Here is a 24,402-nt window from a genome sequence, read left to right as displayed (position 1 = left end):
GCTGCCTATCTGGAGTCCTGGCAGGGGCTGGGAATACTTCTCTGCCTTTCATCAGAGGATTACGGCGAGAACGCCATTTAACCCTCACTGCATCTTGCAAGTGCTTCTAGTCAAGAGAGCTGTGGGAGAAAGGGATGCCAGAGAGAGGGGAATTTGAGGCTCATCCCAGGTCTTGTGCCCTGGCATAGGGGGCATTACACTGGGGAGCAAAGTCTCAGGGAGGCAGCCTATTGGCAGATCAACCAGGGATAAGGGTGGGGATGGAAAGATGGGGAAGAGACATGGCAGAGATGGACCAGTTGGTATGAAATAACCAGACCTGAAAACCTGAGACACAGGGTCAAACCCTAGGCATCTGTCACTGCCCCAAATGGGTCCCCTCTATGCCCAGGAGACAGCCTGTGCTGTCCTCTTTCTCCTAGTTTTACCTGGATGAAAACTGCAGAAGACTGAACGAAGGGAGGCCCAAGAGATAGGGCCAGCAGCCCTCAGAGCTGGTCTGAGACATAAAACCCACGCTCACAGCTGTGAGCAGGAGCTACTGAAGCTCCGCCATCAGTGGTTGACGCGGCACTTTTGAATCCTTCACGCTCACTACCACCCATGCCTGGGACTCCCATGGGTCTCTCTGCTCCCGCTCTGTTCGAAGCCCACAGCCTCTAACAAGAACAAGAGCTCTTGCTTCCACTGCAACCTGCTAAAAAAAACTACCTGGTAAACAACCACAGAACTCAGATTATGGGCTTTATATATTTTTACTGGCTTCCTTATTATTCTTTTTACTCGTACTGAAAAAAGAAAGCATTGGTTAAGAAAAAATAATCCATCACCTTAATTACACCACTTTTCGGTTCTCTATCCCACCCCCACGCTTTACACAGTTTTTCATTTGTTAAAGCTCAAATTCTAGAAAAAGATACATGATGACACTATGTCTATAGCCACTGCTTAAAAAAAAAATAAATAAAAGCACACCCAGGCTACATTGTTTAGAACAACAGCAAGAAAGTCTTTTTAAACATCACATGACAACACAGCTTATTCATTCCATCTCCTCCTCGTCCCCTCTCTACACGGCTCTCTTTTTCAGTGTGGCTTGTGTCTCTTCACTACTGACTCATATGCTGGGACACAATCAAAGCATATATACCAAGCAGAAAACACAAGGTGATTCGAATAAAAAGAAAACGTTCCATGGCAAGAGATGAGTAAGAGGCAGAAAATGAAAGACACTTCAAAATATAAAAGATCAAGACTATCTAATAAGCCTCAGTCCAGAAGCCACTTTTGTTGCATTGCCTTAAAGGTTTACCTAGCATACATTGGTCTCTCATAAAGAATGAGATTGCTTCTGTCTCATGGTAAATTTATAATGGAAAAGAAAAACAATCTACATTCAAAAAAAACCATACTAACAATATATGCCTGTTGTTAATAGGGTTTCACCATCAGCTTTCCATATCCTGCTTGCCCAAACCTGATTTCTCTGTTTCTCTATTTGAGTGAATAGCCTGGTTTAACTCCCAAGGCATTCACTCTCCCACCAAGAGAAGGCTGCCACCGCCCTGACCCGGAGAGGTCAGTAGGTTAGGTAGAGCGAACGTCCTCTTTCCTCTCCCAAATGGAAGGTTTCGCTCAAGTCAAAACCCAGAGATGTCTACTGAAGTTAGAGGGGCTTTAGCCCCCTTCAACCCTGGCACTGGGTTCATCTGGCTACCAAGTCAGAGTTCCATATAAAACTTGCCGACGTGATCAACACTGTCCATTCTCAATTCCCATTCTGCCTTTGACTCCTGAGCCATGTCTCTGGAGTTTGGTTTCCTCCTTCCAAAGATGCTTGTTATTTCCCAAGACCACAGCCGTGGGCCAATCCATGCCACTCTAGGGCTGCCTGTGCTTAAGCCCCAAACCAGCCCATCGGAAGCAAACTGGAAATTCTTACCTTGGAGTCCCTAAGCCCTGTGTTTATTTTGGCTAAATGAGCACTGCAGCTCTGAGGCTATTTTATTTATATATATATTTTACAAGAGAACACGACTGGCCTGTGAAGCCTCATGGTAAACACAGCCTCTGCGACAGCACATGTGCCCTGGTTTGTTTATTCACTTACAGAAGCAAAGCACTTAGCCACTGAACTTGTCAGTCATGGACCTAGACATCCATGTTCACACAGCAGAGTGTCTGTCGTTGGGGCTGAGGGCCCTAACCAGCCTTTTCTGGGAGCTTTGAGTCTCAACAATCAAAGTCACGTGAAACAACATAAGCAAGTTTACTTCCCCAGCATCAACATTACCTTGGGTCCCGAAAGTTAGAACTTGAATTCAACTGTTATCCAAGCCGTTCAGTTTTGATCTCAGCTTTTCCTTCCGATACTTTTAGATTCACGTTAACAGACAATCTCACACCCAAGGAGCACCAACACATGCACAGGATACTCTTAATTCTTGAAAAATGTGCAGTGGGGAGTGGGGATGGGGCTCAGGGAGGCCAGGAAGGGTGAGGAAGAAAGAAGCGATATCCTAGATAGGTTTCCCACCCCCCCTCTCCCTCATCTACCGTCTTAGTGCTGTGGGTGATGAGTGGCAAATTGAGCGAGATGATTTGAAGTCAGAGAGCACATCTAGGTGGCAAAGCAGGAATCCATCTTTGTCCAGCCAGGAGCTGGACAGATTAATGAGAGCGAAGATAACGAGTCTAGACTTCAGATATAAAAATGACTTCCCTTATCTCTGAAATGCTGTCACCTGTGGGGTTAAGGCCAGCCAATATAAACAGGGCACAGAAACCCTCGGGATTGTTTGCATAAACTAGGTTCTGTTATTAGGTGTGGGTGAGCGTCTCTGAGTGTGCTTATACACCCGGGCCAACTCATGGGAAGCATTTACAGAGTGGTTTCCAAATCCTTAGCACTGGAACCCGGCTGGAAACGTTAGCAGTGTCAACCAAAGAGGGTGAGATGTGAAATACACTGCATTTTAGCACCCCCAAGTTTGGAGGTTAGTTTTCCCTCCTGGGATAGGCAGGCATCCCACATTCCTCTCTCTTTGCTCTGTTCTCTACTTACTTTATTAGGGATAAAATGTCGCTTTCTATTTTTCAGTCCTGTATTTCAAGTGCTCTAATTCCAGGCACCAAATGAGCCTCCTTCTTCCCTTAACCAGACGGCGTCTCCAGATTTCTGCAACCTTCTCCACTTAGGACTGCCATTCCTCATGTCTTTCCCCTAACTTTCTTCCCTTACACAGCTGTGTACCTCGCTGAGGGTTAATTGAGACTGCTGCCTTGGTGCCCTGTGACTGGAAAGAAACCATCTTTGGTCGAAAATAAATCATTGCCACCTCATTTCACTTTTAATTTACTACTGACTTTTTTTCTTTTTTTTTTGGTTCAGTCTCCCCACAGTCTCTCTTTTCTCACCACTCATGCATTTTCAGCCTCATTGCTCTCCATTGGACAATGCAAAGCTGAAAGGTTTATCTGTAACCTATTTGTCTCTATTATAGGTTTCTAAACTTTAATTAAACCAGAGACAGCGAGGCTCTCAATTGCCCTTTCCCTGTATCTACAGGTGTTGCTGGCGCCATCTAGCGGTGAGGTATGGCATCTATTTTTCTCTTGGGAGCTTTCTCAAATCTGGAGGCTTATCGCCTCCACCAAATTCACATCACATGGGAGGAAGGAAAAGGCATGCAGAAATTTAAAAATAACTTTTTTTTTTACCTTGAAAATTCTCACCTGCAAAAGCTGAGATGGGTTCTGGAAAAAAAAAACAAAAAAATTTGAGTTAGATGAGAGGAATACATAAGGTGAACACAGTGTATGATGAAGATGAGTTTCATCAAGCTTTTTCATACTACCCCATGCCCGCCACAGGCTCTGGGTCTAACACATCATCGTCATGGGGGCCAGGTGGGAAGGATTCTCAAAGTTGCTTTGGAACAAAAAGTCCTTTATAGAGTAATGGGTCCCTGAAGCATTGTAATCAGTCACTTACCACTGATTACTTTCTCAGAGCCTGGATTAGTTTTAGATGCCGGGGGCCCAGAGAGTTGCCTGAAGGGACTAGGGCGGTCTCAGGTGCTTCTGACATCATCAGGCACACACACACCCGGGACCCATGTGCCAAGAAAAGCACTTGGTGAGTTATTACAGTCACTCTGCGGAGTGAACGTAGGTCTCCTTCCTTCTCAGGATTTCCTCTTGCTTTTGGGAATGTCCATGGCTCTGATGGGAGGTGGTCCATGGAGTGAACTAGATGACCTGGCTGCTCAGTACTTCTGTCCAAGGAGACAGTGTCCTTCCGGTGCTGGTCACTTGGCATGCAATGTTTAATCTTACAACTCTGGCATGTTGGGGATTAGAGATATTAGCTTCAAAGCAAAATCTGAATTCTTATTTCACATGCCATGGCTCGTCCTGCAATTCATTCATGTAAAAGAACTGCCTGGGTAATTGTGTTATCACTCCAATATAACATATGTACTATTTCTGCTCACCAGTGAAGGTTTCCATTAAATCCATTAAACCTTTCCAGCATGTAATTCTGACTGGCAGTTGCTCTCGTCCTCTAGCATTTTCTTTGGTAAAAGCTGGAGTCTGATGATGCGGTCTTGGCACCCAGAATCTTCATATACTAAGTGCATGTCCCTTTCTGAATGGGAGCAGGGGTATAGCATTCCACCTCATCTGATACCTCTCCCGTCCTGACTGCAGCCTAAGCTCTAACTGAACTCACATCTCACCTCCTGCATGGACTGGTGCGACCCCACCCATTGGGGGAACAGCTGTGTTTGAAAACGAGGTGCTGCCTCCCCTTGTGGATCCCAGCCCTCGGAGGAGACATGAAGAGACAGATATTCACGTACCCATGCAGTTCTCCAGTGGGACATCGGTGCTTATCCGAATGTCATCAATGGCAATTTCTCCCGCACGTCCTTTTCCTATAACTCCCTCGAACACAATCTAGAAGCAGGAAGAAAAAGTTCCAGGGTTAACTGAGCTTCTTGGTGCAAACAGTGCAAAGATTTCCAATTTTCTGTTAACTGTAGCTTAAAATCTGTGTGTGTGTGTGTGTGTGTGTGTGTGCATGCACACGCACATGTGCCTTACTGCACCTGGTACACATCTGTTGACCACATGGCTCTGGTACTTGAAATCTCAATTTAAAATGAGTTGATTGAAATCAAATGCATATTTAAGGGGATTAGAAAATACATATATATAACTAAGCGGTGGGCATTGTTGTCCAGTAACTAGAGTTATTGACTAAAAGGACTACAATCAGAGCATGTTTAAAGGAGAGTTGAAATTTCCCTAGCCATGTTTAATTTTTTTCTTTTTCTCACAAATCTTTCAAACGCTCAACCCAGGTATTTGGAAACTCAAGAGGACATGAGCAGATAGGGGTACTGTGAGGAATGTAGTGTACAGGTTTGAATTACCTTGGCGGTAACAGTGTCTTATAGCTCCATTATTACAACTAGCAGGTAAGTGATTTTTCTTCACCACTAGTTTGCCGAGCACCTACTATGTGCCAGGCACCCTGACAGTTACAAAAGCTAAGAAGACAAGACCCTCTGCCTAGAGAATCTTACCGTCTAGTGGGTGAGACAAAAATACCAACAGGGAGTAGCTCTGCCACACATTGAGGTTTCTAAGTAGGAAGGCAGGGACTCAGGCTATTCTGCAAGTGTGAGAGGGACTGCAGGCTGCATGCAGGAGCCTCTCGGCTCAGTAGTCTCCAGTCAGCCCTCGATTTCGCCCTCTCTGGGTTCTCTCTGCAAACGAGCACATGTCCTCTGGCAAGCTGAGCGAGCAGTTGGCTGCCTCACCAGCCATCTGTTGCTGCCTCTCGTCTGGGGAGGAGCAGGTTAATGCTTTGGCTGGTTCTCAGTCACCTCTTCCACAGTGCCTACTCTACCCAAGTTTCAGCCACAGCTGCGCATCCCCATCTGTGCCTCAGTCTCTTGCTCTGTGAGGGCAGAGATAATAGAATTCAACTCCTGGAGCTGCAGGGTGAGAACTCACTCATTTAGGAATCTCTCTGGTCTGCTGACCACTAAGCACCAACAGCCACCTGAACACTTGGGAAGGGGCGGGGAGGCTGTTGCCCTCTCTTCCTCTGAGTCTCAGGGGTTCCCAGGGCCTCTTTTCTCCTGTGTGGAGGGTTTGTTTGTGTTTATTTTCTTGGCTTCTGTGTTCCTTTGTCAGCCTACCTGATAGCAATCTAAAATAAAATGGAGAGAAGAAACATTTGTTGGGGAAGATTTCAGCAGTATAAAAGGCAATAGGAGGAACAAAGAACCAAGTCTGGGTGTAGAGATAGGCACATTCTGAATAACAAATAAGAGTGTCATTTAGTTGCCATGGCAACGGGAGAAACACAATGAAAACAGCGGCGCTTAACCGCGTTCCCTAATGATGAACGGGCGCGGCCTTTGAAATACTGAAACGCAGATCTCAAGGATCCCCTCGGATCTCCGTACCGTCTCCCGTCGCCACCCCACCTGGTACTCCATGTCGTAGCTGGGCAGAATGATGCGCCCGTGTTTCCACTCGCCGCCCTGGTCCTCGCGGATGACCCAGAGGAGCTTGCTCTCCTGGCTGGCTTCGCGCACCACCTGCAGCGCCACCCCGCGGCCGCCCGTGGCTTGGTACTGGAACTCCATGCACACGGGGCTCCGCGGCAGGTGGACCGGTGGGCTGATGAGTCGCGCGTACTGGCCCTCTCTCCGCCCATCACTCTGCAGCCGCAAGAAGTTCCTGTCATCTGGAGGGGAAAACAAACCCAAACAGAGGTCCCTGGTAAATGCTTGGGAAGGACTCCAGCTGGCAGTTGTGGCCCCTCGGGGGGCGGGGGGTAAGCCGGGGCAGAATTTGGGTTGTCCTTTATTTACGAACTTGTTCTCCAGGCTCTGTGTTCCTTTCTTAGGGCTCTGATTCAAATGCTGCATCCCCTTAAGGCCCTTTCTTGAGTCTTTATGTCAAGAAGGTCCCTCCTGCCTATTTTCTCTGCATCCCTTCCTTTGTACCTTTTACATATGGCACCTGGTGCCATCCGCCTTAGGTCTTGGTTGGCTGTATTGGTGCTTGTCTTTTCCCCCTAGATTCTGAGAGGCCAAGCCCACATTTTAATCATCATCAGCTTACCCAAAGGGCCAGGGCGCTGTAATGAACTGAATAATAAGGGGTGAAGTGACTGCTAGACTACAGGATGGTTCTAGCCAGGTGGTTTATGCTCCAAGCCTTTATCATCTTGGCTGGGCACTGTCCAACTGGAAGACATTTACAGCCTTCTGTCTCCAGCAGTGCTGGATGAAGCCTGGGCTCTAGTAACTGCAGCTCAGAAGCCCGGCATCCTTGTTCAAGCAGAGCAGGGAATGGTGGCTGAATAGGAGTGGGGGATGGTTGGATGGCATCATCGACTCAATGGACGTGAGTTTGAGCAAGCTCTAGGAGATGGTGAAGGACAGGGAAGCCTGGTGTCCTGCAGTCCATGGGTTGAAAAGAGTCAGAAAGTTCTAAGCGACTGAATAATGAACAATAAAGGGGTGATGCAAGGGAGCTGAGACCCCACTCCGTTCCCTGCCCCACCCAGGGGAGGCCTGAACGTGGCCTTTCTGAGAGAGTCAGGCAAATACAGCCCCAATAAAACAGGTGTTGTCATCATCACTAACCAAACTATGTGTTTAGCAGAGAATATACACACATTGGGAGATGAAAGTTTCGCCCATCCAAATGTTTGAAGAATGTGTCTTTTGGCTGATGCACTTTTAAATACATCAGGTACTCTGTGGGAGGCAGAGTGCCCTGTTGGCAGACCCCATGCCTTGCAGACACAGGTGTGGGGACCTGCACCGGAAATCCAGTTCATGCAGGAGCATTTCGACCACTTGCAGAGAGAACAGGATGGCATTTGAGCAGAAAAATCTCACTGTCTCCTTTTGGCCCTGAAACATCTTATGTTGAACATTTCTGCAAGACGGCAGTGGCCCTTTCGCACCACATAACCAGCACATCAGACACCTCGGGATCATGTTAACCTGAGATGTGGGCACAGAGCTTTTTTGACTCAATAGGGACCGGGAACATCTTTGTCAGGGAAGGACAGGCAGGGACTCCAGAGCCCAGAATCAGCAGGGGACTCCTGGGCCACCCGTGTGCTGCTGTGTACCTGCCAACATCATCTTTCTAGTGAGAGCAGAGCCTGTGGCAGTGCTCCCATCAGTGGCCCAGAAACAGCTCCTTCCCTCCTCCTGGCCACCTCTCTCCCTCCTCCCTCTCTCCCCTAAGTCCTTTCTGGTTAGATTCTCCAGGGTTATTGTTCTGGAAGCTACCCTCCCCTGAAGTCAAATTAGACCAGTTTAAGATGCATAGTCAGGATTCTAGTTTGGGATACCTTAACCATCTAGAGGCACATTGGCCTAATACCCCACACCATGGGAGCTCTTCAAGGCCAAAGTTTGCATAGATAAGGAGGCAGCTGTCTACAACAAAGAATGTCAATGATGGTGATCTGCTGAGGAGGAGACACTGGTGTCACAACCAGACGCTCAAAGAACTTCTAAACCTATGCTTGTCCTATCAGATCTCATTATTACCACTATTAATGATAATAATTATAAGGCCTATTTGCATACTGCTTTACAGGTTACAAAGCATGTTGATCTGCCTTTATAATTTAATCATCGCTATATGCTTGTGAGCTGGGTCTTATGAATCTTACTATACACCAGATGCAGAAACCAAGGCTGGGAAAGGTTCAAGTGACTTGTCCAAAGTAGAAAGGCTAGTGAGTAGCAAAGCCGGACTGGACTTCAGGTTTCTCTGCCTTCGTGCAGCAGGCCCTTCACTTCAGCTGTGCCCCCGGTAACCCTGTCCCAAGTCCACGTGGTCAGTCACGTATGATTTAAGGCAAACTGGCTTCTCTACTGGGCGCTGTTCCCCTTTCTCCTTTTACCTGTAATTCTCTGCTTCCCTGCCCCCACCCCACCACTTTTGCCAGTTCTCCTCACCACTCTGTACATTTCAACATTAATGCCTCCCTTCTTTCAACAACTCAAGCATTTACTGACCATACCACTGATTTTACCTGGTTTTTAAAAAGACTGGAGGCCATTTTCATGCATTTCAGCTCCCCGCCTTGTACTACAATTAAATTGTTTGGTATATGTCTTTTCTATTTCCTTGGTTCGACTATAAGGTCCTGGCCTTACACACAGGAGGGTTAAGAATGCTTCTTCTCCCTGCCCCTAGATAGTGACACACACATATATATGACAAAATTTTCTGTTCCCATGAATGAATGAATGATAAACACATGGATAAAGAATGTTACGAGGCTCTCTATTGGAAACAAGAACAGATCAGGAATCAGCTGGGCTCTGTAATCCCTCAGGTTCATATAATCTCATAATTCCCTTCCAATCTACTGAGCCAACAGCCCTTTTCAAAGGTGAGGTGGTTTTTTTGAGACGTTCTGCTTTTTATTAAGGAACGTTTATACTGAAATATGAGTATGTATAAGTAAAAATGCACAATAGCTTTTGCAAAGTAAATACACCTATAACCGATATGCAGATCTTAAAACAAGGTGAGCTGTGGAGGCAGCCAGTCCACTGAGCCGCCAGTGACAGCCCCCCAAACGCTCCCACGCTCCAGTCATTTCCAAGACTTTACTGCTTCCACCTCGTATATAAAGGGAACCAGATTTCAGAGACTTATTATTCAGCCTTCTTCCTTCACAGTTTCACAAATAAGACCCACTGGCTGTCTGAAAATTGCTTGGCAGAAATACTGTCACTTGTGTGAATTTACATTCTTAAGCAGCAGGGGAATCATAGCATAATGGTTAGAATTTAGTCAGTACAATGTGTGTGGAGGTGTAAAAAGCCAGGCTGGCTGGCTTTTCTCTGGGTCTGCTTTATTTACCCATCCTGTTGCTAAAACTTCAGGCACCGTGAGGCCAAAGGTGTCACAGACTGCCTCTCCTGGGGACCTGAACTGGCCCCCTCCCCTCCCACTTTTCCTCTCTTCTCTTCTCTCTCTCTCTCACAATAAGATGATAATCACTGTGCATGATTTAAAGGGCCACTGGAAGACCAGGGAGTTAATGCTGGTGGCGTGCTAAGCACGAGCAGCTGAAGGATCATAACTCAGCGCTGACATCCGAGCTAATCCACTAGTTTGCAGAATCTCTAGACAAGCAGGCCTCTGAATTTCACTTAGTGGAATCACTTGTGCCCCACTTGTCTGTTAAGTGCTATGAGCTCGAGGGAAGAAAGATGATATGTAAATTTAAGGAATTAGCAGGAGACATCAGTCAGAAGGACGCTGAGCTGCAAAACGTCCCCGCCTGTCACTGAGAGGGACTGATTAGAAGCAGGACATCATGAAGGAATGACTTTGGTCAAGAGAAGCCCAGAGAGGGGGAGAGGAAGAGCAGGGGCAAGAGAACTGATGTGAGTTGAGCACCTTGAGGTGCCAGACATCACGCTGGGGGCTTCATCGCCTTCCGTAATCTTCCTGTGAAATAAGTATAATGTTTTCCATTTTTACCAAAAAGGAAACAGAGACTCAGAGAATTGAAAAGTGTGTCCCAGACCACTCCTAGAGAGGGATGGAAGTAGGATCTGAACCCTCATTGGACCGAGTAAAATCACCAGAGCCTCACCTCTCATGGGGGCTGGCATCCTAATGTTTGCTAATCTTTTAAAGGCTCAGTCTTCCCATCTGTGAAAGGGATACAATAATAGCAATATTGCATAGGGCTGGGAGGAGGAGGAAATGGAAAGAGCCTTTTAAAGTGCTTTGCATAGGAACAGGGGCACAGTAGAAGCTCCATAAAAGCTATGATCTTTATTTCAACTACCATCCCTGAACACTCTGCCTCCTGTTATTGTTCAGCCACTAAGTCACGTCTGACTCTTTGCAACCCCATGGACTGCAGCAGGCCAGGCTTCCCTGTCCTTCACCATCTTCTGGAGTTTGCTTAAGCTCATGTCCATTGAGTCAGTGATGCCATCCAACCATCTCATCCTCTGTCGCCCCCTTGTCCTCCTGCCTTCAATCTTTCCCAGTAAGGGTCTTTTCCAATGAGTCGGCTTTTTGCATCAGGTGGCCAAAGTATTGGAACTTCAGCTTTGCTGGCTTTTTTGCTTCTTTTAGAAAGAAAAAGAGTCCAAAGAGCCCCAATAACCTGGGAAGACCAATCAGAGACTCAAAGGAAGTAAGGTTTGGCTCAAGGACAGTAAAGATGTTCTCTGGAATAAGATGGTTCCCAGATATGTCCTAACCCCAGAAATGGGCCAGCCCCATGCTATACACTAGGCATTGTTGACCACATGTCTTTTGGGTCAATCTACAGTAGACAGCAGAGAAGGCAATGGCACCCCACTCCAGTACTCTCGACTGGAAAATCCCATGGATGGAGGAGCCTGGTAGTAGGAGCTCCTGGAGCCAGGAGCCTGGAGGAGCCTGCAGCCTTGCAGGCCATGGGGTTGCTAAGAGTCGGACACGACTGAGCGACTTCACTTTCACTTTTTACTTTCACGCATTGGCGAAGGAAATGGCAACCCACTCCAGTGTTCTTGCCTGGAGAATCCCAGGGATGGGGGAGCCTGGTGGGCTGCCGTCTATGGGGTTGCACAGAGTCGGACATGACTGAAGTGCCTTAGCAGCAGCAGCAGCACAGTAGACAAAAGAATACATCATTCTGGAATGAGAGTGGGGCCCCAAAAGACCATTTAGAAGGGGCCAGCCCTGCTGTTCAGAGGAACCACACTGAAAACATCCCTAGCACAGCTTTCCTTTAAATTCTCCAAAGCAGGAGTTTCCAAAAGCCATGCTGGCAATGTGTTTTTGGGTTTTTTTGAGGGGGGGGGGGCGGGGGTAGCACAGCCCTAACTGTCAGAAACGTCTTAAATTCAGTTTTAAGTTTTCCCACTGTCATTTAGACACATGTCATCCTTCTATTCCCCCGTGAAGTACAGCCAATTTCTGTCCTCTGACTAAGAAATAAGTTCACTCCTGAAGAATTACAACCCTGGTCTTCGCTTCCTCAGGAAATGTAACCCTGGCCTCTTTAGATGCGTACTTTGCTCAGTTCAGTGCTGCAGCTCCTTTAAGTCCCGGCATCCCTGTCTCTGCTGTGAGTGAAGCACATGCAGTGTCAATGGAGTCTGCTCTTCTGGAACATTATGGCCCGCCATTGCCAAACACAGAGGAAGTTTTAGCAGACAGTGACTGTTGATGGCTTGATAGAGCAAGGGTTGGCCTTGAATGGGTGGGCCACTTTACTGATTTGCTTGGACTTTAGGGGAAAAGCCCTTTGGATGGTTAAGAGGTCCCAAAACATGACAAGTGACTGGTTAAGAACCAGGTCTCCCTGCTAGAGGTTTCTTCTTTTTTTTTTTGTAGTTTGATGGCAGTGATGTCGCCAATGGATGGTTTCCAACAAGAAACAATGTAGAGGAAATACATTCAGCTGCAGAAAGAGAATGAAACGAAAATGTCCCAGAGATACAATCCCTCTCCTCCTGGACCTGACATACTTGGGAAGCATTCTGCTAGGTCCCTGACTCAAAACATCTGTTGTTGCCCATGACACAGAGAAAACAATCACAAGGGAATGAATAACAGGAGTTCAAAAGGGCAGAGAGGAAGTGTGGAGGACAAGGTCGCTCAGGCATCTTAACCTGATGCTGTCTCTAGGAAGGGTCTCTTGACATTTCACCTGGCGATTTACAACCACATCTGGCTTCAGCTGCCTAAGTGCTGGGTGATCACGTGAACGTTCCTGGCCCAACCGCAACGGGATCAATGGCGCCGACACCTTACCAAACCCTGAAATAAATCACCAGTCTATCCCCCTGGCTATCGCAAAGCCAAACACACAATCTGTCCAACACACACATCTCCTGGCTAGCATCTTGCCCTCCTGCTAGAACAGCCATCTGAAAGACTATTTAGTGCTGCAGGAGATGGAGTCTCTTCATATAGGTCATGCTTAAAACGTGAGTCAGCCCCTCAGCTGGCCTCCAAGGTCAGCCTATGTCTGCTAAGGTCCTCAAATTAACAACTGGTTAAGGGAAACATTGACTTTGGATGAACTCCACAGAATGTTCTCAAGGTTTACAATTGACCAGTTTGTGGACATTTGAGGTTTCAGGCTTGGGTTTTGCATAAAAGTCTATCTGGAGCTGATTTTTTTTGTATGTCAGCTTTTATGAAGGTTTGCAATTGAGACATTCTTTATCACACTGTCCCTTCACTGTCAATCTACACACTCAACCAATCATGACTTGCAGAAGATAAGGAAAAATAGTTTCTCCTCTCTACTGCTGTGATTCTACAGAGTCAGAGGTATTTTCCTCCCTACTTTCCATGAAGAAGGGCCACCATACTTTCCTTTTCCAGTTGATGTTATTCCTTAAATATGGCTTTCTTTTAGCCCAGCTGCTCCTGGTCTTTAATCTAGCCTGGTCTCAGCCTGAGAAGTTCCTGGCTCCATATCTGAAGTGGCTGTGCCCCAGCCGAGTCACAGAAACTGCTTCCTGAAGGTAATTCAAGCTAATGGCAATTCCGTGTCTGGACTGTTTGCTGCCATCGGCCCCACCTATGAGGAAGGTCTTTTGAGTTCAGAGAGTTGCTTTTTAATTCAAAGAGTCACTGCTAGCTCACCACCCAAAACCAAGCCCATTGTAAACAAGTGACTCATCTCTTTCACTGATCCCTTTGTGACCATCTACTGACCATCCCCAGCTACACACAATCCTCCTTTGTGCATGTCCCACAGGGAATCGCAGTCCTGGCCCTCCACGCTCCCGGAGTTTATCCAGCAGCCCAATGTGCATTACAACAGCCCTACACCTGATGGAAGAGCCCCCATCTGTAAAATCTGAGTATTTCAGAACATTGTATTCTTTTTTTTTTTTTTTAGAACATTGTATTCTTGACTTCCTCTCACTTGGTTTTGAATCCAGAGTAAAGGTTCTGGCCTCTCAATCTAGTAAACGTGCAAATGCTAGGTAGCCAGAACTCTGTCCTCTGAGAAAGGCAAACTAGTCCCAATAGCTTTTGCCTGTTTTCTTTACATTACTTCCATGACTCCAAGTTACTGAAATGAAGTAATATTGAAGTCATACTTCATCAGGTCAACAAACATATCACAGAGCACATATGTAGGGTGACCACACACTCGAAGATGCTGAGGCTGCCCTGGCATAGCACCCTTTGTAGCTAGCCTTGTCTCATTCCTGAAGACAATAATAATAAAACAGTTTTTATTACTATAATTGCTATTACTTAGTATTTACTCTTTTTGATTGAATGGGATAGTTCTGATACTGTCTGTGTTACTTGCTGACTTTACTGTGTTACTCACTTAGGTAGAATGATACAGTAACACAAGTACCAGGCACTGAACACTCCCATGAAGGGACCAAAGAGAAGACACATTTCCCTAATTATCTGCCCCTTGATTTACACCAAACCAAGGACCAGCAGCAGCAGCAAGGACCCTGGAAGTTATTCTTGTGTTCATGTCAAAAGGCGCTTGAGCAGCACTGACCAAGACAGCATCCTGTGATGACTGGCGTGTTCGCCATCTGCACCACCCCACATAGAGTGGGTACTGAGCCCTTAAAATGTGGCTGGTATGATGGAGGAACTGAAGTTTTATCTGTATTTAATTCTGATTAAAATTAAATTAGCCATAGGTGGCTGGTGGCTACCATATGAAGCAGGGCAGGTCTAGACACACAGGTTCACCGCAGCATCTCTTGGCCTTGTTCCTTGCTGAGCTGAATCTGATCATCCTCAGAACTGCACCTAAATTCTGTTTCTGATCAGTACCTGAGAATGCCTGCTGGAGACACACTGGCTCCCACTAGGGGAGACGTTTCCAGTGTCACTGCAGGTACGGGGCAAAGGCAAAGTGCCTTCTCGGAGAGGGCTTCCCAGCTGGCACTAGTGGTAAAGAACCCACCTAGCCAATGCAGGAGACAAAAGAGATGTGGGTTCAGTCCCTGGGTCGGGAAGATCCCCTGGAGGAGGGCACAGCAACCCACTCCAGGAATTCGCAACAGTGTCCCCAGGGGCTACTACGAACATACTCCAGGCTTCTAAGTCACAAGCGAAGAGCTAAAAAAAGAAATTCTGAGTATCTTGAAAGACTCTTGAAAAACAGAAACAGTGGAATAAAACCAGAGGGTGTCTTGTCAGCCTTAAGCAACTCTTTCCACTAGCCAGAAGAACCGAACTAATTGCTTACTTAAAAGGAAAAGAAAACAAAACAAGAGGAAAGAACGAAATCCGAAAACATCTAAGGAATGTAAGTCGCTTCCACAGACAGTTCTAATCAAATAGCCTGTTCTGATATTTCAACATGGCTATTTCCTTTTTTCTTTCCTGCCTTCTCCCTCTGCACGTGATGGAGACACCTCCTTTCTTAAGTGTAGTTACTTTTGTTTACCTATCCAACAAGGAGATAAAACATATGGCTGACTTAGAGAGTGGTGCGGTCTCCTCTTTGTGGAGGGGTGAAGTGTGGGTGACACAGTGGCTTTCAGGCTTGACTTAGAAGGTCCCGTGATTTTGAACCCGTCAGCATCTGCCCTGCCCCTAACAGCACAGCTGTTTCCTTTCTCCCAACTGCTCCCCTTGGGGCCCCAGTTTTTTTTTTTTTGAAGAAATAGAAGAAGAAGAAAAAAGGACCACCCTGAACAGAAAAGGCTTTCTATCCTCTCCTGCTTAGAATCCAGCGTCATGTTTTGTAAGGAGAAGGACAGTGGGAAATACAGCAAGTGATTCTTTAAATCATTGGAGGATGGACAGATGGGCTCTGATTCGGTTTTCTGGAGGCAGCGTCTAAGGGCTGCTTTTGCAAACCTCAGGGATTCCTCTGGAAGAGGAAAACTGTTATTTTCTTTCTCAGTTTCTTAAGGGAGAAACAACATTAGATCTAGCAGTTCCTCATGGCCCTAATTTTCTTTCTGTCCCTATCTAGCCAGCCAAGGTTGAACTGCTGCCCACTCTTCGAGATTGCTCTGAAAAGCCCTCCCAAACCACAGGGTGTAATGAATCAAGCAGAATGAGAGCAAGGATGAGGATCCCCAGCCAGTAGCTAGGGCCGACCAATGGGGCATCAGGTGAGGGCCAGGGCAGGGTGAGGAGCGGGCAGAGAGGAACCTTGTCAAACAGAGTAACTTAAGCTCTTCCCAAAGTGTCATTTGCAAATTGCCAGCCTTGGAATCTGGACCTCCAGGTCAGCCTGGACGGGGCTGACCTCAGGCCTTCCTAGAGAAAATCTGCTCAGAAGAGTGCAAGGGAGAAAGCGGAATTGTTAGAAAGAGCCTGAGGATGGATGCTGAATGAGATTCAGTAAATCTCCCCTTGCTCTATCATCTACACCCCTTCATGCAAAGCACCTTTGCCAAGCCATCCCCTTATATACACACCACACACACACATGCATATAAACCACAAACACACTCAAGCACAAACATACAGACACACACATATGCACACATTTGCACATACACACAAACCAAACACATGCATATCCATATTTACAAACACATAAAATCGACACATAAAAACCTAACATATGCACATACAGACACAATCACAAATACTTTGAGAAAGAAACACATGCACAAACATACACACAATGCACAAGTACACACCTATAAATGTGCACACACACAGACACACACCCTGCAAATCTCCTTTACGTTTGTATAGAAAGTGGGGGTTGGGAAAAACAACCAATTAATTGGGCCAAGTCTCAAAGGAGAGGAAATGAAATGAAAAATCCAGGCTGGGTTATAAAAATAAGTATTTTTTTCCAACGTGCAGGAGGCTCATTATATTAATTAAACATTATTGCAGTGAACGAGGGCGGGGGGAGGATGATTAAGGCTGGGATGAGGGTAAGTGTTCTCCCCCGTTGCCCAGGGCGGTGGTGATCTTCAGATATTAATCTCTCTGAGCACTCAAATGCTGAAGAGATAAACACTTGAAATATGAAAATGTTTTTCTCCAGAGCAGACGCCGTGACCCTCCGGGAAAACAAGTGCAGGCCGAGTCAGGAGGCGGCCTGTGGTGCTCTCCCTGCATCTGTTTGACTGCCACCCTGGGGAGGAGGGGACACGGCCAGGCCCGGGGGTGAGGGGCAGCAGAGTCACTCTGGGAGACTCTGCACAAGGGGATGTTCTCCCCCTTTCCTTCTCTAGGCCGGCAACATATGATCTACTAATTTCTAGAATTAACCTCTTTCCTCTCAGACTCTTTTGGGGGCCTAGGTCCAGGAGCATTGAAAGCTAACTTGTGATGTGCTGGAGCAACGTCTACTATGTACTGGCTTGAGAGAGCTGATTGTGGAATTTTCTGGAATTTTGTAAGCCAGCTGTTGAAACACAAGCATTATTACCAATGGAACTATATAAAGTTACCCAGAAATTAAGTATATTAAAAAACAAAAGGAAATAAATTCTCAAAGTGCAATACTTCCTAATTATTTTAATACATCTTACCAGTACACATGATTCTGAAGTTATTTATATCTATTGTATCTGCGTGATGGAAAAAACTGAGGCTGTGTTACTGACTTCTCCACTCCGCCTCTGATGATGTCATGTTGGTAGCTTGCGTTCAACCACAGTGGGGGATTTACACCACAGAGCGGCAAGCATTACAAAGCAGATTTAGGAAAAAAAATCCTGGTGGTTAAACCTTACTGGAACACTGCTATAAAAGCCTGGCACGTACAGAGTGTGGATAACTCTTGTCTCTACCTGCTTAGAAGGGCTAAAGACAACCCCTCTCTACACTTTGGCCACCTGATTCAAAGAGCTGACTCACTGGAAAAGACCCTGATGCTGGGAAAGACTGAAGGCGAAAGGAGAAGGGAGCGGCAGAGGATGAGATGATTAGAGCGCCTCACCAACTCAATGGGCATAAATTTGAGCAAACTCCGGGAGACGGTGGAGGATAAGGAGCCTGGCGTGCTGCAATCCATGGGGTTGCAAAGAGTCAGACACGACTTAGCAACTGAACAACAACAACTCTGTCAGCAGTGTCAGGAGAGGCTTCGAGACCAAGTGGGTGGCTTCCTAATATTCCAAAGACTGGCAGCGATGCTCTTTGAGAGGCCAAGTGGTTCATGCCCTTGACTTGGTTTTCGACAGAAGTGATGATACCTTCCCAGAAGTAGCAGTCAAGGAGTTTGGGCCAGGAGTTTCCCAATGAGCCAGTTTAGGAACAATACCCACCATGGAGCTGACCACAGGCTCTGTGCTGGTGGTGGTGAGCTGACTACGGGAACAAAGGGACACTACCCCATCCCTCTTCTAGGAACTCCCAACTGCTCTTTCTTCTTCTTTTACCTTAGCGTCTCCCACTCCCTCCCAGCTTCCAGGCTGCACTGTAATCACAAGAGAGGGCCAGGAACCACCAAACAGCTATGCCGTCGGGTGACATTGTCAGCAAAGACTCGGTGGTTTGTGGGCAAAGAGCAGAGGACTGATCCATGGTGGGAAGTTACTAGGAAGCTCGCCAGGGAATCTAGAGCTGAAAAACATGGTGCAGGCTGGTCTTGCACGTGTGTTAAGTCGCTTCAGTCGTGTCACACTCTGCCACCCCTCCTGGTGGACTATAGCCCACCAGGCTCCTCTGTCCATGCGGTTCTCCAGGCAAGAATACTGGAGTGAGCTGCCATGCCCACCCCTCCAGTGGATCTTCTCAACCCAGGAATCCAATCCGTGTCTCCTGCATTGCAGGTGGATTCTTTACCACTAAGCCACCAGGGAAGTCCTCTCTCAGCTCATCACTCGTGGCTGGCTTACCTGGAAACGTCCGGTCATCAGGACTGGAACTGCTGGCCCAGGTGCTCCTGAGCCACTTGGCGTGATCGTACATCCAACCACAGGGCTCCTCCGGGAAATCAAAGTTGCAATTGAATCCTGAAGGGAGCTGCAAATCTTTGTCTGAAAGGAAAACAAAATCCAAAACAAGGAAATGAAATGGGTTCGGAGAACAGCCACAGTGGTGCTATTTAAACCGCTGGCAGAGCCTAAGGGGAGAACAGAGAAAGCAATGGCTCCCTTTGCTTATTCATTGAACCCATCTTGGCGATGGCTGGATTTCGGGTCAGCCTTTGGTCTCATCCTTCCCAGGCATGAAAGCCAAGTCTGCCAGTGGTTCCCATAGTCAGCAATTATAAATGAGGCCACCAAATGGCTGCAGGCTCTAATCAGCCTCTTCTGTCCACCTTGGAGAGCAGACAAATGTGAAAATCGCTGTTCCCTAAATGCCAGAGAAGAATGTCTCCCCAGTGCCTTGGTGGAAGGCGGGATCCTGCCAACCTGGCTGTCAGCAGTGATGGGCAGCCCGTTGGCATCCACAGAGGCTGGAATTCAAAATGCAGGAGGTGCTGGCTGGGGAGGAGAAAGTGACCTCCGAAACAAGGAGGGCTTGTTTGCTCCCCTTCACCTCCCTGTGCCAGGTCTCTCGTTTCAGAGGACCAGTCAGTTCAGAATCCCCAGGGGGAGGTACTGCCAGGAGGGCAGCTTGGCATGTTAAGGGCAAAAACGAGGGGGGTGGGGGCAGACCAGCCTGCCACCCAGCTCAGCGCCAATCAGGAGGAAGAATAATTTCACATGGCTCGGAGTGCCCCAAGGCCAGGATTCCAGGGGCAGCAGAGAATAGAAATCTAAGAAGAGACCACACAATGGCTTGTCTCCATCTGCAGGGCTGTTCACCTCTAAGTGAATAGACTGAACCCAAGAGTTTCTTTTGAGGTTCCACTTAGCTCTAAAAATCCAGTCTGAGCTGGTGCCAAACATGTGATGAAGTGGGGGTTGGGGGGCAGTGAAGAGAGGAAATGGAAACCCAAATTAGGACTCTTGGCTGCAGAGACAGCGGAAAAATGCTGCTCAATGCTGGGAGCTGGGAGGAAGTGGGGTCTTTGGCCTTTTCACTTCCCTTCTCAGGCTTCCCAGAGAGGAATTTCCGTGGGGAAGACCTAGAATGCAGGTTAGGAAGTCGAAAGGGAACAACAGACTGATGGCAACAAGCTGCTCCCACCCTGGGGGCGAGGAGGGCTCACCTCTGAGGGGAGGGCCCTGCTGGCCTGGGGGCACACGGCAGATTGCCACTGGGTCCTGCTCGTCTCTTTCCCTTCCCAAGAAAGAATATTTAATATTTGCCCATCCTTGGCCAAAGTCAGCATGAGAACAAACACATGGAATCTATTATTGCAGCATCAACCTGTGGCTTGGAAAAGTCAGCCCTTCGCCCTCACCATTCCCTTCTCCTGACAACTTCTAAATTTCTATTTTTCCATTCAAAAATATGGAGTAATTCAATATAGCATAATTCCTCTCGAATGTTTATATGCATACTGTATCTCAGGAACCCAATTCCACAAAGAGATCTTTTGCTTAAAAAAAAAAGAGAGAAGGGAGGAACCACTAAAGAAACCCCAAATGAGACAAACCACACTATAAACGGGAAAATTATATTAAACTTCTGATTTGCAACAGAACTCTTAAATTTTCCTTTGGATTGGCATTTAGATAAAAACCCTCCTTTTGCCCTCCACCAAGCTAACTCTGCTAATCCAACACCACACAGTAAATGAATGCATTCCCCTTTTGGCTCTCAAACTCTTTCAAACATGTCTTGGAAGATTCTCCAAGTCTCTTTCTCCTCTTCATAAAACAAAAACAAGTTCATTAAAATGTCAGAATTCTGAATTCAACTATCCCTGACCAAGAGTGTCCCCCCACCACCCGCCCACGCAATATACAAAAGCGCATTCCTAAAAGCATATGCATTAAATTATCATTTTGCAGTCATACAACTTCAGCATTTATTTTTGGCTCTCCTCCCACTCTTCTTTGTAGCCATTTTTGGGAGCCGTCTACCCCATCAGCACAGTTCCTCGTACTGGCAAGTGGTTAAGGGCATGGGTTCCACAGCCTTTGCCATCCATCTCCCCACTGACTGGGTGCTAGGTTTTTCTGTCTCCATCACTTCCCCAGCCTCTTGACCAATCTTCCCTCATTTGGCTTAATGAACAGTTAATAACAATCAGCAATTTACTGTAAATTGAGGCTGTCAAGCATTTAATCCTAGTCAAAAATGCCAGGTGTTCCAAAATTTGTGGTTTGTTAGGAATGTCCTCATATTCTGTGGCCTTAGCAGGAAGATTTAAAATGTGATGTCCTTCTTGGGCTCTGCCAACTATTGTTTTTTTCATCTGAGTTGGATATGCTTAGGAGAGAAAATGAAAATGATACAGATTTCCCATGTGATGAGGTCAATGGGAAATGAAGAGGCCCTGAGTGTTGAGGGACAACTGAGGTGCCTTTTCGTACTGCTGCCTTTGTCCCTGACCTCACTCGCCTTGTGGAGAATGCAACGCACGCTCAGAGTCATAACTGTAATGCTTTCTTAACCAGCGATGGTGAAGACACAGGGAAATGCAGATAAGTCATGTCACCCAGCTGACAGACAGATCTCCCTTTGACTGTGCTGTGGACACAGCCATCACGGTTGTGGATTCTAAAGACAGGAAGTGAGGGCTTGGAAAGGAGACTTCTCAATGGAGTTCTCCTTGGATGGACCCTTATCTCAGCCGATGACCAGTGTACTGATTTTTCCAATATCTGAATCCTTCTAGATAGGTTATAAATAGCCACCGCCCCAAGTCCCTAAGTATCACACCTTCCTGACCTCTGACCAAGGGACCCCCAGTTCCTGGCCCCCACCATGGACCAGCCTCCACTGTGACTGGCTGGCATCCATGCCACCCCAGTGAAATACAACCACCACCCCATCCTCACCATCCTCAAAGCTGCAGTTCTCCCCACAGTCCGTGGCCTCCTCATCAGTGGGATACGGGGTGGTGGTCTCTTCGCTCTTCACGGTGGGTCCCAGTGTCTCAACTGTGGGCTTTGAGTCTGCAGAGAGGCAAAGTACAGGAGTGAATCCTTCAGGCAGCAGCCTGTGTCACACCCAGCAGGAGGAAGATGCCAAATATTAAGTCTCTCCTCCAAGGGTGGGCCTTTCAAGATGGAAGGAGAAAGGAAAGCCAAGATGGACACATACACACACACACACACACACACACACACACACACATGAAGTCACTTCTGTGTGCTGTGGTGAAGTCAAAACCATAACCTGTGTTAAGGAGAATGGTCCCTAGATGTAGAAACAGCCATGACAGAGGGATGAACACAAACCCACCTGTTTACTCCGCTGCAGAGGGTCTGAGGCCAACACAAAAGGCCACGCCAGGCCGTAATGAATGTGGGTGACACTGACCCCAGGCGGGACTCAACCATGCCCTGGGTGTTCTGTTTAAGACATAGAACCTGCTTAAGACACTGGACCTAGCGGTCCAGTGGTTAAGACTCCACACTTCCAGTGCAGGAAATGTGAGTTCAATTCCTGGTCGGGGAAGATCCCACATGCCACGTGGCATGGCCAGAAATGTTAAAAAAAAAAAAGATCACTTAAAGACACAAGTACGGGTGACACACGTAGTGAACGACACCTATCAAGAATGGTTTGAAAAAACGTCTGGGTTAACACGGTGAGCTCCATCCTGTGGAAGACACGTCGGCACACGGGCCCTTGTGTGGCCACTGGAGTGCCCCTGGCTCGGCCCAGCTGGCACACGGAACAGGCCTTCTCATCTCTACCTTCTCTGAGTCAGACTGTGCTTTTATGAACCCAAGCTAACCCGACCTGGGAGCCCATCTGTTACAGGATCATCAGAAGCACAAGGGCTGAAGTCATAGCCAAGCCATTGGGAGGTGGGACCCCAGACACTGTTTCTGTTTGCACAAAACTGAACGGAAAAGAATAGGGCTCAAAGGGACTCAGACTCCATTCAGTGGAAAGCATTTAGGGCTGTGCCTTTAGGTCAGGGTGTGGCAAGTACAAATGCTTCTAGGATACAAACCACCTTTGTAAGGTGGGGATGGCCCACTGCGGGGCAGGGAGGGTAAAGGGCTGCAGGGGAGGTAGTAGAGGGACTCCATAGGCCTGTTGTAAAGGAGGCCACCACCATGATGGCCCCAAGTAGGGAGGTGGCCAGTGTGGCCAGATCTTGCAAAAAGATGTCTCTTCCCACACATGAAGCAAAAAAAAAAAACCCAACAACAACCCAGGGAAAACCGCCAGACTTGTCATAAATGTTGGTAACTGATTTCAAAATATGAGGAGCAGGCAACCAAGCCTGGCTGGGCAAACCTGGCTGCAGGCAGTCAGTTCTGCCCTCGGCTCTAGGTGATTCATTCACCCATCCATTCACTTGTTTATCTGTTGCTGCCAGTCATTCATTCAGCAACCTTTCATGAAGTGAATGAAAGCATGAGTCAGGTGCTAGGTGGGGCCCCAAGGAATGCTGGAAACTGATGTTTAAGTCTGCATGTTGTGAGGTGGGGTCTTCATCCCAGGGCTGGCCTCCCATAAGACTCCCCAAAAAGCCTGTGCATGGCTCCTACCATTTCTATATGTGTTTTTTTGTGCTACTGTATGTAATTAGGCATCTTTGTCAGCACCCTTCAGGATACCATTTAATAAAGCCGGGAGCTGAAGGAAATCACTAAACTCGCTGAATAGCTTTTTCACGGTCGGCTTCCCATCTTTCTGCTATTAAATACTATGAGCATAACCTTTCATACTTCCTTTTGCCATGCCTGCCTCTCACTCACAGTAAATAGCAAACAAACCCAAAGCGTCCTAATTTGTAAGTTCAAATTTGTCCCCGTGTCACAGAATCTCCAACACCGTTGTAAAGCAACTATGGGCAGCAAGGCAAGAAGTAATCACTGGAAACAAACAAACGAACAGGTGAAGTAGCCCCGTCAAATTACTTAGCTGCAGCAACTCAACCCAGCCCATTCTATTCCCTGTTATCCTTTTGGGGTGGGAAGGAAGAAGGGAACAAAGGTGAATCGCAGAAATGAATGGAAATGTGAAAAGCAGAAAGCCACGAGGCCTGGGAGAGCGACTCCAGGAAACGTCAGAGTGGGTGAGCTTTTGGCAGAGATGTAAAATGTTAAATCCAGTGGCAAGGGGGCGGGCAAGGCAGTGAGAGGGCAGGACGTGTGAATGAAAGTGAGGGGATGACAGCTGGCCTCCGTGTCCACTGTGTTTGTACTGGACACTTAGAGGTAACTGCCCATCATGTTATGCTCCCCGGCAATTGAAACCAGATGTCAGAGACTTCAAAGGGAAGGAGGCTGGGTGGAGGGTGTCGAGGTCCTACTCTGATCTTCCAAAGAATGGCCAGGAGAACTTTGAAATGAGAAACCTGTTGCTGACCATCTCCAGTGTCATCTGGGCCAGCTTGGGAGGGGCAGTAAGAGGAAAAGTCCATTAGCG

General features: G+C 47.3%; 1 protein-coding gene across 4 annotated transcripts in view; it reads right to left on the bottom strand.

Annotated features, from left to right (window-relative positions):
- NRP2 (neuropilin 2) overlaps nucleotides 1-24,402 on the bottom strand; it is a 120,133-nt gene that overhangs the window by 29,630 nt on the left and 66,101 nt on the right. For 2 of the 4 annotated variants that reach the window (XM_027565094.1, XM_027565074.1), the window contains exons 11-15: nucleotides 21,849-21,965; nucleotides 18,846-18,986; nucleotides 6,507-6,769; nucleotides 4,866-4,962; nucleotides 3,721-3,756 (exon numbers count right to left, since the gene is read on the bottom strand). In XM_027565094.1, coding sequence (XP_027420895.1) covers nucleotides 3,721-3,756; nucleotides 4,866-4,962; nucleotides 6,507-6,769; nucleotides 18,846-18,986; nucleotides 21,849-21,965 — 654 coding nt within the window. The remainder of the gene's footprint in view (nucleotides 1-3,720; nucleotides 3,757-4,865; nucleotides 4,963-6,506; nucleotides 6,770-18,845; nucleotides 18,987-21,848; nucleotides 21,966-24,402) is intronic. The other 2 variants (XM_027565103.1, XM_027565085.1) reach the window with 1 other exon arrangement.

This window comes from Bos indicus x Bos taurus, chromosome 2, assembly GCF_003369695.1.
Source record: "Bos indicus x Bos taurus breed Angus x Brahman F1 hybrid chromosome 2, Bos_hybrid_MaternalHap_v2.0, whole genome shotgun sequence".
Taxonomy (NCBI): domain Eukaryota; kingdom Metazoa; phylum Chordata; class Mammalia; order Artiodactyla; family Bovidae; genus Bos; species Bos indicus x Bos taurus.
Note: the sequence above shows the minus strand (reverse complement) of the source record. Positions and strands in the feature narration are given on the sequence as shown.